At 40.3% G+C, this 16281-nt stretch overlaps 1 protein-coding gene across 1 annotated transcript in view; it reads left to right on the top strand.

The window, feature by feature from the left end:
* inpp4b (inositol polyphosphate-4-phosphatase type II B) overlaps positions 1-16281 on the top strand; it is a 288174-nt gene that overhangs the window by 130550 nt on the left and 141343 nt on the right. Inside the window, exon 5 of the mRNA XM_074629389.1 lies at positions 9524-9642. Within this exon, the coding sequence (XP_074485490.1) occupies positions 9524-9642 (119 nt within the window). The remainder of the gene's footprint in view (positions 1-9523; positions 9643-16281) is intronic.

Below are 16281 nucleotides of genomic sequence, written 5' to 3'. Positions count from 1 at the left end.
GGTCCCAACGTCACGCCGTCATCACGGCTTGCGCTCCAGCCTTCGGTCTGGGTCTCATTCACATGAACGGAGGAAGGGTAATAACTATGGATTTCGCTTTATTATCCTCTGTGTTACAGATGTCTCTTTCCAATATAAGTCTATGGGAAAAAGTATTTTTGGGCCCACTGGCATCACATGACGGACTCGGAAGTTGCAGTACCGCCGTTTGGCCACTATGAAAGTTGGGATCAACGACCGGCGCTCTTCCTGGGGGCTTGCAGCTGATAGACATACTTTTAACAACAGAACGTGAATATTACGCGGCGAAAAAGCGACTTAATTCTTTTTTGGAATGGGACCGAGACCTTTCGCACCATAAATAAAGGCATCAACCAATCATGTTGTGCAGAACCGGTTGAGTTGCTCCTATATCTACGAAACCACAACGCAGAGGCTCCGTTTTCCGAACTAGGACGGCAAACTTATTACTCCTTTCAACCTTTACAAAGGCAGCCCAGACCAGATCCATTCCTTTCGTTCTTACCTTTCACAATAAAAGCCCTAGATATGTAATATTCGCGGGCGAGCATTTAGCATTTTCGTGTTGCTTATTCGTCACGCTGCGTAAAGGCCTTAAAGTGTGAAAAATTGCGTTCGGAGAAATCTAGGATCTTCGGAGCCTGACCCAAAGTACAGACTAAAAGTCAGGACGTCTCAGCATCGTTCTTTTTTTCAATCCGTCTCTTGTGTCCCCCAATTATATGGAAGTATAATAGTAAATCATTTGAGTGCCTCTTTAAAACAAACACATGCATTTATTCTGTCAGCAGAACATTCTGTGGTCTTTGCTGCGGTCAATGCAATAATTTCAAAGTCATTGATTACAGCTCAACAATATGACCAGTTATTAAAGAGCAAACTATATAGTAAAACCTCTCAGCTTACATGGACGATAAACACAGACTGAGAAACTTTTTCTCCTGACTTCTGCACAGATACAGTAGTGGTCAACTTCTTGTCAGGCTCATCACTTGTTGGATTTTACTACTGCATCTTACAGTAGGGCTTATCTTTCAAACCAAAAATAATGAGGAGATTTGTTTGTTGGTGTTTGCCTCTGCTTTGACACTGTGTCATAAAAATCTAATGTGAAGTATCTTCTCTACCCAAAATGTAAAATATAAACAAACAAGCTCACCAGAGAAATGTAAATGTTGTGCACTCTTCTGTTACTTCAAATACCACAACCATGGCATTTAAAACGATGCTTTAGTGGAGACAGTCGGTAGGAGAATTATTCCATTTATATTTCAACCCTTGGATGAGAGGAAATATTAATGAAACTAATAGTTAATTATTCATCTTGCTTTGCTTCAAAAACGTGCTCTTAGATTGCTATCAGGGGAACACAGGTCTGTTTTAGGGGAGGCAAATGCAGCAGTACTGGGAAAGTGAGAAACTCAAAGTTCAGTAAATCGTGCTTCATACAGGTGTGTTGGCAGTGTCACATTCATACACTAATGCCCACACTGAAAAGAACTTAGCAGTAGCATATTTAAATCTTAATTATCTCATACACTTGTCTCTCCTTTTAAGTATTTTGTTCCTTTATCAGAGTGTCAGTGTAAATGACGGACGTGACATGTTGAATATCAGGTCAATTCTGTGCGGTGATTAACCACAGTAAAAGCAAAAGCGGACTTTGTATTTCTACAAAGACTCTTGCAGAAGTCTTTTGTTCTTTTTCAAGTATTGGTCTTGGTTCTTTAGAGTCATGAAACACTGGAGTTTTAAAGAGATTTTCTTTTTTCCAAAATGAATTTTTAATACTCTTCAACAGTGTTTGAATATTGACGATGTCTTTTTAAACCGTCTGTCTTGTAACACTTCAGCTCAAATACAAAGAAATCCCCTGAAAATTGTATTTTTTGCTTAAATATGCAATAGTAACAGATGCAAAATTTGCTGTGAATGTCATCTTGACAAATGCACATTGAATGATACACAATTCATTTTAAAACAGGCTCCATTTACATACGAAACGACAAATTACAGGCATTATAATAAAGGACATAATATGCTTGTCAATATCTTATAAATTGACATGAGTGATAAGCAGCGCCGTGCAGCAGGTGAAGGACATATTTATCACAACACGACAGCCCCCCTATTTTCCCTCAGTTTTCCCCAGACCCGCTGGCAAACAGGTGTGCAAATGGCGGCACATGCAAATATAGATGTCAAATTAATTGAAGCGTTGAAATAATTATCATGATGAATAAGCGTCTTCTGGAGATGAGCATATATTCCCGTCTCCTGTGGTAACTCCCAGGGCTCCCCTCACGATTAAATGGAATTTAGATTCATTGTGGGGGTCTCAGAGGCCCGCTGCATTAAAACTCATTTCCAGCAAATTCATCTTGAAAGAGCTCGGCATACTCCAATCACACAAAATAAATACGGCATAGTAATTGAAGCCTCCAAGGATGGGCAAACGTTATTACTCCAATTGCTCAATTGTTATGGTAATTTAGGAATACGTCTCAGTATACTTTGGTAGTCAGGTCACTTGACTAAAATCGCAAGTCATCGTTGAATTAATTCTCACCTAAGCCGAGGCATTTAATTCACTAATAAATCACCAAAAAAAATCTACAAATGTTCTTTAAGGCACTCTTTCCTACGCTCAATCCATTATTTGAATCTCTCTCACTTTAAAAAACCACGCTCCTCTTTCCTCCTCCATGTCACTCCCTCATTATCTCCGCTCTCACTCAGGCTTCCTTCCTTCCAACTCGAAACGCCTCTCTAAGGGACTCTCTTGTCCTTTCCCTCTGTCGCCCTCTTTATTTCCCTTTCCTGCCACCCCCACCCAGCATCACAATAGCTCTAACCTTAGAGGGTCAGTCCAAGTGTCACATCCCTGTAAGAGAGCCAGTCTGGTGATGCATGGCTGGGCACCCAGTCCCATTTCAATCACCGGTCTGGTTGTGGTTAACTGTGCAGCGGGGTAGGGAAGATCCCTCAGGACAGTCAAATATACGTCCACCGAGGTGACTGATGGGGACAGTCAGCAGCTTATCTGCAGTATCCCATCTTAGGTCTTGTGTGTAAAAAAAAAAGGAAAATAATGATAGAATAATGTCAAGAATAGAGAGCCTATGTAATTTAGAGAAAGGGAGAGCAACAAATTGGATGATAGGAGGTGATGGTATGATGAAACAGACCGAAAGAAAAAAGATCAAGCTTTTAGGAAACCTTTGTGGCTTCTAGCGACTATGTTTGTGTGTGTGTGTCATTGCATACAACTCATACTTCAATTGTATGTGCTGATATGTTCAGTGTGTCTGTGCAAGTCCGCCAACCGTTTCGGTGTTGACAACAACAGACCGCCCCAATCACAGGCACACAGATGCTTTTTGCATGAATATCAGTGCCAATAAATGCATTTTTCATTACTTAGTTTTGGTTTGTGCCTGCACACAAACAAACTCCTCTGCTTCAGCCTTCCTCCTGCACAGGCAAATGTGAGACCTCCTTTAATGTGAGTCCAAAAGACCTGGCACCAGCATCCTGAAGAGAGAAAAGGAATGTGGAATCAGAATAGCCCCTAAGAGATAATATATGCAAGCTCTGCTGCACTGCAAAATATTCTACAAGTGTCTTATAGCCTTTCCCAATAGCTGCTTTCGTACTATTACAAGTCGTAAACATGTTTGTTGTCTTGGTTTTTCCTCAAGTCAGTCTTTAAAACTGCAGTAGGCAGAATATTTTTCATTGGGCAAAATTTCCATAATAACCTTTCAGCATATTGTAATTCAAGTGTTCTGAGATAACTAAGCTTATGCACCTCCTCATGGCTCTGTTTTCAGGCTTTAAAATTTTTTTTTATTTCAGCCAATCACAGGTCCTTTCAGAGAAAGCGTTCCTATTGGCTGCGCTCCGGCTGGTAGGCGGTGCTTGGTATTTCCTCAACTGTTCTCAACATGGCTGGCAGGTCACAAACTTTCTCATTTCACAACTAAACAGTACACTACAAGATGTTTCTGAAAACATTTTTTTAGATGAGAAATAGGCATTAAAGTAACAGAATATTGATTCATATTTGATCAGCGCTGCCTAGTTTGACCGTTTGATTGGAGTTCGCGAGTGATTGACAGCTGCTCAGAGACGGCAGCTGGATGGCAGACTCTCTGTGCTCATTAGTGATGAACTGTTCAGTCGCACGGCACAACAGCAAAAATATGCATTAATCAACCCGAACCCTCCCACCAGCTTTATGTATTATAGTAGCATACTTCTTGGTTAATGTGGCCCGGGAAAGGGAAGTTTGGGGTTCCCTGCTGGAGCTGTTGCCCCCGCGACCCGACCCCGGGTAAGCGGTTGAAGATGGAGTAGCACACTTCAAGACTGAGGATTGAGACAAGAAGGACAGAGACGGACTGAGTGATGCAGAAAAGGTGGAAGGTGACGTAAATAAAGAGAGATTTTGGTAAAAGTTTTTTTTATTTTTAAAACTACATCTTAGTCTTGTCTTTTTTATTTTTTCACCGTTAGTATTTAAAGGGACTATTTGTAACTTTTTAAGCATATAAATGTAGCGGGTCGCCACACATGCGCGTTCGCATATGCGCGTTCCCGTGTGGCCGCTGCCTCTCCTCCTCTGCCTGCCTGCCTTCACTCAGACAGAGCGCGCGTTCTCAGCTCGCTCTACCTCTAGACGTGAACGTGCGTTCACTCCACACTGCAGAAGAGTTAGTTTAGCTCTGAGAATATCTAGTGAATGTACAGGGGACGTTTGTGCAGAAATAAATGCTGCAGCTCCTCCAGACCAACAGAGGTTTCCCGTGTCTTGTGAAGTGACGGAGCTCCTCAGCGAGTAACGTTACCGTCTCGTTACCGACCGGGTGCCGGTGCCGGTGTCTCCCTGCTCTTTCCGTCTGCGGGCGGAGAGAGCAGAGAGACACGCTGGAGAGCTCCGCTGCATCAGCCTGCGCTGATGCAGGAAAAGCCAACACTAAGATCAGATCTAAATCATGTTCATGGAGAGACCTTCGTCTGGTCAGCTAACATTACTGCCAAGCAGCTGAAATATAGAGTGATATTGTGGTTTTAGCTGACGTGTGTCGCCTCACTGTTTTGAGCGATGCTCGTTCAGGTATATTTAGAGCGAGCAAGCGCGAGCTCGACGCTGACTTTCGTTGATTTCACGGCCACAGGTGTCGCTGTTAAGAAGCATTTCTGAAAGTTACAAATAGTCCCTTTAAGGAAGTCAGTGGCGTCTCGTCATCGTCTGGTCTTAGTTATAGAAAAAAGTCATTGACGAGCATATTTCGTCAAAGTTTTCGTTAACAAAATTAAGACCCGTGAGCAAAGAAGTCGTAGGCTGTATTGTGTGAATCCACCGGTCATTTATTGCAGCTAAACTCACCCAGTTGTTAAACATGCTATAGGAGATATACTGTATACTATATACACATAAATTTACAACCACACTCACACACTGAAATTGAGACCCCGGATCATGTCAACCTTGTCCATGTTTAATTTATTCTCTTTCATTACCTCCTCTGGTTTTGTGGGAAAACATGAGATGTAGATCAATGCTTCTTAATCCCAATTCTGAGGACTTTGAGTGGTTTTAAATCTTACAAGGTGCAGTCATGCTGCATTAAAGCCGGGGCATCCGAGGTAACATCACACAGATGAGATGGCCACTATTCCAATTATCCGAGGGTTTTCAATCTTGTTACAGAAACCCTGGATGTCAAATCTAATGGATCATAATCTTTACAGTATGACAAAGTACTGAAGTACTTTTATTTTTCCTGTAAAATTGCTTATACAGGCAATAAATCCATAAAATGTATAAACCTACAATACCTAAACTATAGTCTGGTTAACAAATGGGCTTCTTCCAACAGAGTTCCCCTCTTTTTATATCAGTAGCAGAACAGCATCAGTAATGCATGTTCTAGCTTTGCCTTGTAATGGCTGCATGCACTGAAGTCCATTTAAAGCGAGTTATTCCCTTCATGATTCACTCTGTGCTCCCCTGCTGTGGCGGTGCTCCTTTCTCCCGGACTCTTTTACCAATTTTCAGACAAAACTGAGACTGTGTCGGCTCGAGAATGTAGAGATAGTTGTTAATGGCTCCAATAAAGCACTTTTCAATTTAATATCACAAAATGAGATGATGTATTTTGAATACTCTTAAGTGGGTCTCATGACGAGACATACCCCGGAGAATTGGCGAATGGGGTTTAGTCTAATGCAGTTGTCACATGGTTTGGGTGTAATAAATGGGATTTTATATCAGTATCCATTACACAGTCTTTCCAGACTCGCTATCTGCTTTAGATCCAGATTAATGAAAGGAATCAATTCAGCATAGTTATTCAACCACTCAAGGTCTGTTTCATATCCACTGATGCCCTCTTGACTTGTTAGTTTGTGTTTGATGTTTGTTCAGTTTCAAAGCTAAAGTCTCAGTTTACTTCATCTAAATTTAAAGATTTGTTCTCTGTGAAACATAACACAATTCCACACAGCTGTCAATATGTTTTATGAATGACTGTACAAACACTCTCTTTAATTGAACCCTTTTGAATATTTTACAGTCAGCCAACCTTCAACCAAATATTTCTCTGTTGTATTTGGTGAAGTGTGTTCAGATTCACAAAAGATAGGTTGAAAAGGAATAGTAAAGTCGCACATTACAAAAAATGCTTTGAATTTTGCATGCTGAAAGCGTCCTCTTTTATTCCTCTGCTTTCTTGCAGACACGTGTGTGACAAATACTCATTAAATCCCTGCTTTGTTTGTGTTGGTGTTGTTAAAAAAAAGCCAAGGATAGTCACCTTGACAGTACAATCAGCATACCAGTGCTGCTGGAAAATGTTTAATTTAACAATATGACTATCACTGCGGGTTTGTGCGTGTGTGTGTGTACAAAAGAAGCCTTATGCTGCGTAATGTATGTATTGCAATCAGGCCTGTCACCTATTGATGACATACAGTATGTTGGATTATCGTACTATATATGGACTTGAGCTCAATCATTTCTGCATTGTTGACTTATTGTACGATATATGGACATTACCTTGACAATTTTTACGGTATTGACTTATCGTACGATATATGGACATGACCTAGATAATATTTACGTTATTGACTTATCCTACGATATATGGACTTGACCTTGATCATTTTTGTATGTAATCGCCTTATTGTACGATATATGGATATTACCGTGATCATTTTACTTAATCGCCTTATTGTACGATATATAGCCATATCCTCGATCATTATCGACATATCGTACCATATATGGACATGACCTATATAATTTTTACGTTATCGACTTATCGTACCATATATGGACATGACCATGATCGTTTTTACATTATCGACTTATCGTAAGAGATATGGACAGGACCTCGATCATTTTTACGTTATTGACTTATCGTACGATATATGAACTTGACCTTGATCATTGTTTTAAGTTACGACTTATCGTACAATATATGGACATGACCTCGATCATTTTTATGTTAGCAACTTATTGTACGATATATGAACATGACCTTGATAATTTTTACGTTATCGAGTTATTGTACAATTTATGAACTTGACCTCGATCATTGTTTTATTTTATCGATTTATTGTATGATATATGGAGATGACCTCGATCATTTTTGCGTTATCGTCTTATCGTAAGATATATGGACTTGACCTCTGTCATTTTTACGATATTGACTTATCGTACGATATATGAATGTGTTTTACATAAGAATGTCACCAACATTTTTGGCAACATGAATAAACAGTAAGAACAACAATAACACATTGTTCTCTGTCAACAGACCCTGAGAATCCATTTTAATTATTGTTTTGGTTGTGTGGTTTTGTTTTATTTATTTAGAATATTTTAATATATTTTCATATTTCAAGTCAAATGTCTGAATATTCTTAGGAATCAAAGTCCATCGCATTGCCCTTTGAAAGGATGTACTTGTATTATTATGCTATTATATTCTCATTTTATCACTGTCGTGAAATGGTCTTCAAATGACAATATCGGCTATCGCAATTATTTCTGGGACAATATATGGTCCAAGAAAAGTAGTTATTGTGACAGGCCTACTTGCAATAAAGGTGCCAGTTGAAATGATCCGTTTCTCCAGGTGCACATTGGAAAATAAACACTTCACCATGTAGTTTTTCTCATCTCTTTACCTAACACATCAGAGAGAGTCACATAAAACCACCTCTAAACCTGAGAATTGAAACATCTACATTTTTTTGATGCCCCGCTTTTGATCCTTTCCCTTCTTTCTGCAACTTTATTCTTGCTTTTCACACCCTTAAAATTCCTCCCACAAGAACCCTTTTCATCTCCAGTTGCTGTTCAGTTGCTCAAACATTAAAATCAAGCCCATGAAGATGGAGCGGCAAACAAAGAAGCAATCTTCTACCCTTACTGTTTTTTCTAATGGAATTTCACCCACTGAGTAATATTATCCAGACTTATGTGCAGAGTAATGTGTGAAACTGACCAGGCATTGCGAGCAGATCAATTGCTGTTTACATGCCAGAATTGTGCTGGGTATAAAATACAGCTCCTGGATGGGATCCAAGGAGGTTACTGAACACAAATTTGTCATTACTGTACTCGAGTGTATACAAATGTTCATTAATACATAAATTCAGAGCCATGTGGTGTAATTTACTTGGTATCAGCCTGGATGTTTTTATAGGGCTTCTATAGACTGCAGATGTGAACAGAAGAGTCACATCTTAAAAAGTAATCACAGAAATTAGCATTTTTCCTGCACGAGGTTCAGGACAGATGAAACTGATTTGTTCTTTTTTGACGAAGCATTTATCAAGGAAAAATGCATCAGTTTCGCTGTGATGGGATCAACGTGTGTTATCTTGTTGGGGGGAGTTTCTATGCGTAACCAGGAAGCGTCGGTTTCCTATAAAGGAATTGTGGGATTCAAAGTCTTTCCTGTCCTTGGAAGCCAGCGGGGCTGCTGAGTGACAAGCTGCTTTTGTTGTTGGAAATGAAAGCCCTAATAAAACTGATATCTCACCGCCAGAGGGAAATTCTACTGCCATTTTAATCAACTGCTGAGACAACAATTTTATATCTCAATGTATGTATATATATATATATATATTTTATTTATTTCCTCAAACCTTTATTGTGTTTTGGGGAGAGGCCTCAGAGAAGTGAGGACAGCAGATCTATCTCCTTTGTGATGCAGCTCTTTAGCACTTTGGCATGTGACATGTAATCTGACAGGAGATATTTATTAATCCTCTACGTTAGCCATTCTTCTTTTTCTTTTATGTTTATTTACTTTGTTTCTTTCACAGTTATCGTCACACTCTCCATTTGAGACTCAGCGTCGTGTGATTTGTGTCACTCGTGTGTTATCGTGAAGGGTTATCTCCCCCTCTCATCTTGATTTTCCTCCTCTTCTCCTTCCTGCTCCCATCCTCTCCTCCCTCCATCGTCTCTCCCTCTCTGTAGCCTGTAATGATCTGGTGGCCTCAGGCAGTGACAGGAAGCCCAACGCTTTGGTCCAGGTGGCTGTCATAGATCCCCACAAGCAGCACCTCGTCTCTCATGCCTGCACAGAGATAGTGGAGGTAAGTCCGCACACACACACACACACACACACACACACACACACACACCTGTACAGGCACACACATGCACCATCCTCTCCCTGCCTCTCTCCGACCTTTGATGTTTGTTGTTCTGCTGTGTCTCTGGGTCACTGGCTCCTGGTTGGTGTTCTCTCCATCTCTGTCTCCTTTTCCTCAACCTCTTTTTTAACCATTCGACTCATCGAACTGGAACAGACAATGAGCTGTAACTTTCTATTTATTGTGACAGTCCAGACATCTGAAAGAGTTGCTGTGTGGCTCTCAATCAGTTTCGGCTCTCAATATGTACAGTATGTGTTTGTGGGTGTCTTTATGTGAGAGTTCCATACAGCGAGAGTGTTTTGCGGTCTTTAACCTCTTTTAAATGCTTCTTTTATTAACAACAGTCACACAAGTGTTTTTTGGGGCGGCAACAGCTGCCCCCTGCCCCACTATGGAACACCCACTTACACACACATATACACACACACACACACACACATTTTTTTTCTCTCCTCATCCGGAGGCAAAGTTTCCTGACGCATATTATTTTCCTGCTAATCCAGTAAAGCTAAATGAGCATAACCGTCTCTTTCAAAGACCGCATTTCAACTGCTTTTCCCCTCAGTCCTGTCAAGGGAGCAGCAGTGTGTGTGTGTGTTTGAGCATGTGTGTGTAAAAACACAGGATGTGGTAGGATACTGTATGCTGGCTCAGCCAGCTCTGCAGACACTCTGAGTGCCGCTGGAGTTCTGATTTCATGGCTGTAATGTTCAGGATTTTGGAGTAGGATCTGAGGATATGGACTGCTTTCGCCTTCACAAAAAACGGGTATGTGTGCATGTTCTGTGCGATTTTACAAGTCTGTTTTTAAAGAGAGGTTTGCAGCCTCATAAGAGGTGTTTAAGATAGTCGGAGGAGTTCTCTCTGCCTTATATTCATTTTATTAGTCTGGATAGAGTAATATAAGTGAAGATACCTGCTATAACATACACCAGTATATTTAGCACGTCACATGGAAATCAGATCAATCCGATCAATAATATTAGTTATTTTGACTCAGAAGCAGCACAACATTGCAAACATTCAGTGTGACTTTGAAATCCTCTTTGAATGAAGAGTAAGTGTGTTGTTTAGAGGAACAGAGGTCACTTGTCAGGACATTGGTAACCAGTGGGGTTCCCCACTCATACATGCACAGCAGCAGATGTTCATTAACCTGTGTGGCCAAAGGTGGAACTGTGTGTGTGTGTGTTTGTGTGTGTGTGTGTGTATGTGTGTGTACTGTGGAGCCCCACTGTGTGTGTATAATGAATCTGAAGACGGCCCAACTGCCACTTGTGTTTCTCCCGTTTGTCACATTCCCGGGATGCCGGCTCTCAACAGCTGCCGCCGGCTTTGCTGGACACTGATTGGAGTCTTGGTTGCATGAAAGCTTCAGCATTAGTCGTGCTCATGTGATGATGGGTGTATTATCAGTAACCAACGGTATATGATATAAGGGTTTAATTTAGAAGATAAATGATGGAACAAGCCCTCTGTAGTCGCACCCATGAATCACCAGACAGGGGTCAGATAAAAAGAATAGGATAGCATTTAATCACGTTGGATCTGGACTTTACTTCTCTTTAGTTTAAATAAATTACCTCTCAGTGTTATACAATACACTGCCTCTAAATATCTATTAAATTACTAACTGCTACTGTACCAAAACATAAAACAATGTGTTACTCTATTATAAGTAGTGGGATCAGACTAGAAAAAATGAAAAAATAAAGAATACTTAAATATTAATATGCTTTCCTATTTAATATATGGTGTCTGTTGAAAGTTGCCGACAATGCCAGCCCGTTCTCATTCTCAGGGCGCCAAAAACCGATGCTTTATCACGCCCGTCAGCGTTCCATACCGCTGCACAATACACCCTTTAGCGCTGGTAGGAGACGCACCAGGCTTTCTGTTAACTACAATGTAAACCCATCCGTGGCAACGATAAACGCTCAGGGGAATTGCTGTGGTGATATAGTTTAAAGAGTAATAGAGACACACCGGGCAGGCGGGAGGGGAGGTGGATGGGTCCAACAAACACAAAGCTTTCATCCAGGAGACCGCTGTTCATGTCCCGTGCGTTACGTTTCACTTTCACTTTACTATCAACTGTTCGTTTGTGTCCTGTGTTCACAATGTCAAGTCACATTTTCACTGTATAGACTTAGTAATTTTAAGGCCAACCATGTTGTTTTTTCATATCCTTAACAAAGTGGTTTTGTTGCCTAAACCTAAGAAAGTGTTTTTGTTTAATTCACAACATTAAGCATGTGATTAGAGCAACGAAAAAGTGACGCAGAGGGGTCTGACAAAACGTCAGTTGGGATGAGAACATGTTTGACAATACACACACAGCAGAAATGAGTTAGCTACTTACTGCTGGGGAAAAAAATATTTGAGAGACAGTTACAAGTTTTCAAATGTGAAATTGTCAGTTTGTTTATTTGCACGTAACAGAAATGGAAAAGGTTAAAAAATGTATCAGGTTGAAGGTTTAATGTTGCCTAACTGAGCGGGTAAAAATTGTTTTGGACGGCTTGAGATAATTTGGGCTACATTTCTTACCGTTTGGGTAGTTTCTCCTGAGGAGAAGTTAGGCTGTACTCTGACTCGCCCCTCCTGACACTGAGTTCAGTAGTTTCAACACATAATGACTGATAACCGATGACTGGCAAAACCAAATAGCTTTTCAGTTCATAAGTTGAAACTGGTGTAGGCCTTGTTTCATGTCCTATTATTACAAAACTGTAAAGTACATTCATTTCTTGTATAGTAATTTCCCAAATAGCACATTATGAACATTAGCACATACACTAGTATATACTCAATAGTATTAATTCACTGTATGGTATAGAAAGCGGGGGTACGAAAATATTGAATTATTATAAATATTGAGTATCGCGATATTATGCTTTGTGATACGGTATTGATTCTCAAAAACACTAACGATTTTTAATTAATAGTTTACATGCAGTCAATACTTCATTTCATTTGCAAAGAGATGTGCCCTCTCAGTGTATGTGCCCCCTTCAAAGTAGTGCTATGATGTTGGATGTTACAGGGACTGTGATAAATGCAAGTACTGATCCCACTGTTCTGATTGTATAAAAAAGTTTACTCTGATTTTATACATATGGTGGTGCGTTCTTTATACAAATTAGATTTAAACATTCCCAATATATTGCCTTGCTTCTAGTATTGCAATATATTATAATATATTGAATCGTTACCCCTGTGTCATGATCATACGTCATCATACGTAGCGCATCGCCAGATTCTTGCCAATACACAGCCCTAGTATGGAATTGGGACCACACTGTGCTGTACTTCCATAAAAGGCAGACCCTTTTTTTTGTTATCTCCACAGAGCGAGTGTATGTCTCAATGCGGGTGCTGCATCTTAATCTACTGATGGTAAAACAGAGAGGACCAGTGACAACTTAAGTAGAAAATCTAAAGCCCTCTAAATCTCTTTACAGTGCAATAGGGAATGTCTTCAACAAATTGTATTTGAAGCTGGAACACAGAAATGCTATCTAGTATCTCGTAGGAAAATCCCATTCCTAAAAACATGGGCAGTGGGTCCAGGGGGTGGTGGTACTTGAGGGGATTTGACGTCATTCAAAGCCAAAGGGATAAAACAGCCTTTGATGTCATGCTAGTCAAGCGAAAAACCCCTGCCTGGAACAAGTCCAAAAAGTCTAGTCTGTTTGTTTGTGTGTGTGTGTGTGTAGTTATGAGTAGTCAAAACCTCCAGTGTAGTGAGACTCAGGCCAGAATACTCATACCCCCTCCACCTCCTCAGCCCAATCACACACAATCACACACACCCTCTAATGGCCTAAATTGGCCATTCCACTGAGGTTTGCAACCCAAACAAAAAGACAAGAGTGGGGCAGCTGTCTCCCATAGCATATGTTGACCACTTGTATGACAGACTGGCTTACTTCTCTGTGTAAATGGAGACAGGCTTACCACTTTAGCTCATCTCAGCCCATCAGTAGCGCTAAGAAGATTCAGCCGCAGCTGAGGCTGCCAACCATGCTGGTAAGTCTGAATGAGGCCTATTCACTGTGCCAGTGAGGCAAGTGGAAGGGCTTATGTGTGTGTGTGTGTGTGTGTGTGTGTGTGTGTGTGTACCTGCACATTCCTAAGTATAATGGCTCTGACTGTCTTTTTGTTAGTGTACAGTACTGATATATATCCAGCTTTGCACTGCGCTCAAAGCAGCGCACTGGTTCCACTGTGTCTGTACCCGCTGTGCTGAATCGGGCCGTGTGTTTAGGACGTTAGTGAACACAAACCACAAGGCTTCATGGCCGGGCGGCAAAATGGCACCGGGCATCAGGACTGGTATTACCATGTCTAGAGAGGCTGAAACAAGAAGCGATAGACTTGTTTTATTTCCCTTCCGTCAGCGCATGGAAGATTCCTGAAGGATCAGCGGGGTTAGTAGTGCGGTGAGGTGGTGTGTGTCTATGTGTTCCCTCCGCGTGTGTGTGTATGTATTAAGTACGCTGCTGTTTTTAGGGCGCTTCATGCTTTGGCTCCCAATCCTCTTGACAGACCTTATTGTAGCCAAAGACTAGAGGCTTGTTGGTGTCAGTCTAACCTGAGCTGCAGTCAGTGTCCAAAATTAACCTTTTGGTCTATCTGCCAATGGCTGGTAAACTGAAAAAATTCGCTTGCCAAAATGTTTTTCAACCGACAATAAAACTGCATAACATAACAAACAAGCAGGTCCTGTTTGTCGAGTACCTGCGGCAAACATTGTAGCTCATTTTATTGGTATTTTTCCTGCTCCTCACCCCCTTATCTGCGAAGCTCCACTTCTCGGTAAATGTTCTGTTAACCGCACTTCCTCCATGCTCTTCATTTTTCCTTTTAGTTTGATCTACTCCGACAATGTGTCCCGCCACATGCACTCTCTTTGTGGTTAGAGCCAAATTCTCCTCTGTGGTACCAGTGGTACTGGTAATCGAGCCAGTAAGCGTAACCATAGTGACGAGTGACAGCGAGGGTCAATCAAAGAATTGCGATACAATTATTGACGGTCATACGTTGCAGTTGATGCAAACAAAACGTGGTCAATCAACTTATGTGTTGTAGTGATGAGAGTTTGTTGGTAAGTAGGCCTATTTCATTTATTTTATCTGCGAATGTAGATTTTTACTATTTGGCGAGTAGCGCGTGCTAATTTTGGACACTGGCTTCAATTATGCTAACTTAACATTCATTTAGCATTTGCTTTGTCTATAAATAACAAACTGACACAATGTTCAGGCTTTTTGATGCAATAATCTGCCATTGTTTAGGCAAGACTAATAAAGCGCACTGACTATAAACCACAAATTAACATATGGTGTTGCGATTAGGTGGATCAAGTGTTGTGCATATAACTTAATCTCTTCTAATGTTTAAAGTTTGTGCAATGAGTCAGAGTTATTGTTTATGGACTTTGAGATAAATTACATTTTAATGATATATCATTTTACAAAAACATTTAGCGAAGAACTAACAACTAACTAACAAAATGTGTTTTTGTTTTGCATGTTTTAAGAGTTTTATGTAACAAAATGCAGTGAAACACAATACATGACTCTGCACTCCAGTTGGAATATTACACTTTTGCCTACATTTGTCACATAATAAGATATTTATGATTGATTTCAACCTCACTGACCAGCCTTCGTTTCTTTGCTGATGTTTTTTTTTTTTTTTTTAAACTCAAGGGTGTGACCAAACATTCATACATGTCTGCCAGTCTCATTACTGCTCCCCAGCCTGTCCCCACACTGTCCCAGAGGGTTGCGTTCTAGAGACGCCCATCAGAGCGGAGCAGAGGAAGAGGAAGCCCCCAGTGTAAACACAAAGTGCTTTGAATTGGTTCAAGTAGACAACAACACTAAATGGCCAAACAATCCTTGAGTCTTCCCAGGAAAGCCCCTCAGTTCCCAGTGCAATACAATTCACTTAGATTAAGATATATTGCAGATTCTATACACACTTTTAAAAAAGGCTTTATTTTGGAGGACATTTCGTCCATTGAGATTAAATTCAAAGAAAATAATTATGGTGAGAGAGGTGACCTGAAAAAGGCTAGAATTGTATCAAGGCCATAATTGATCTAAGGTGCACCTGAGCCAGCTGAATCCCTAACTACACTTAAAGTCGTAACTTATCTTTTCAAAACACCAGTTGATCATTTATAGATGTGAAAAATATATACATTTTTTGATTATAATTTCTTCCAATAAGAGAGTTTATTCACGTTCATCAACGTTACCACTCACACTATTTATGCCGTTACGGACTGTTAAAACCAATATCATTGTGTTTTTATTTAAATAAACTGCTAATAAAACACCAAGGTTATATGTGTTTACTGGTTTAGAAGATCATCATTTTATTAGTAGGCTCATTAGCCCATTCCTTCTTGTTAAGCACAGAAATACTTATTTTGTTAAAAGAGTTTTAACCCCGGCTGTTTAAGCAGAGGGAATTGAGTCAAACAGAATATTGAAATATGTTAAATGCAATGTTGTGTCTATAAAAACGATAATCTACCAAGATTAAAAAAGTGTATTGTTT

The sequence above is a fragment of the Sebastes fasciatus genome, chromosome 3 (assembly GCF_043250625.1).
Source record: "Sebastes fasciatus isolate fSebFas1 chromosome 3, fSebFas1.pri, whole genome shotgun sequence".
In the NCBI taxonomy this organism is placed as follows: domain Eukaryota; kingdom Metazoa; phylum Chordata; class Actinopteri; order Perciformes; family Sebastidae; genus Sebastes; species Sebastes fasciatus.
This window is presented reverse-complemented; position numbering and strand designations above follow the sequence as displayed.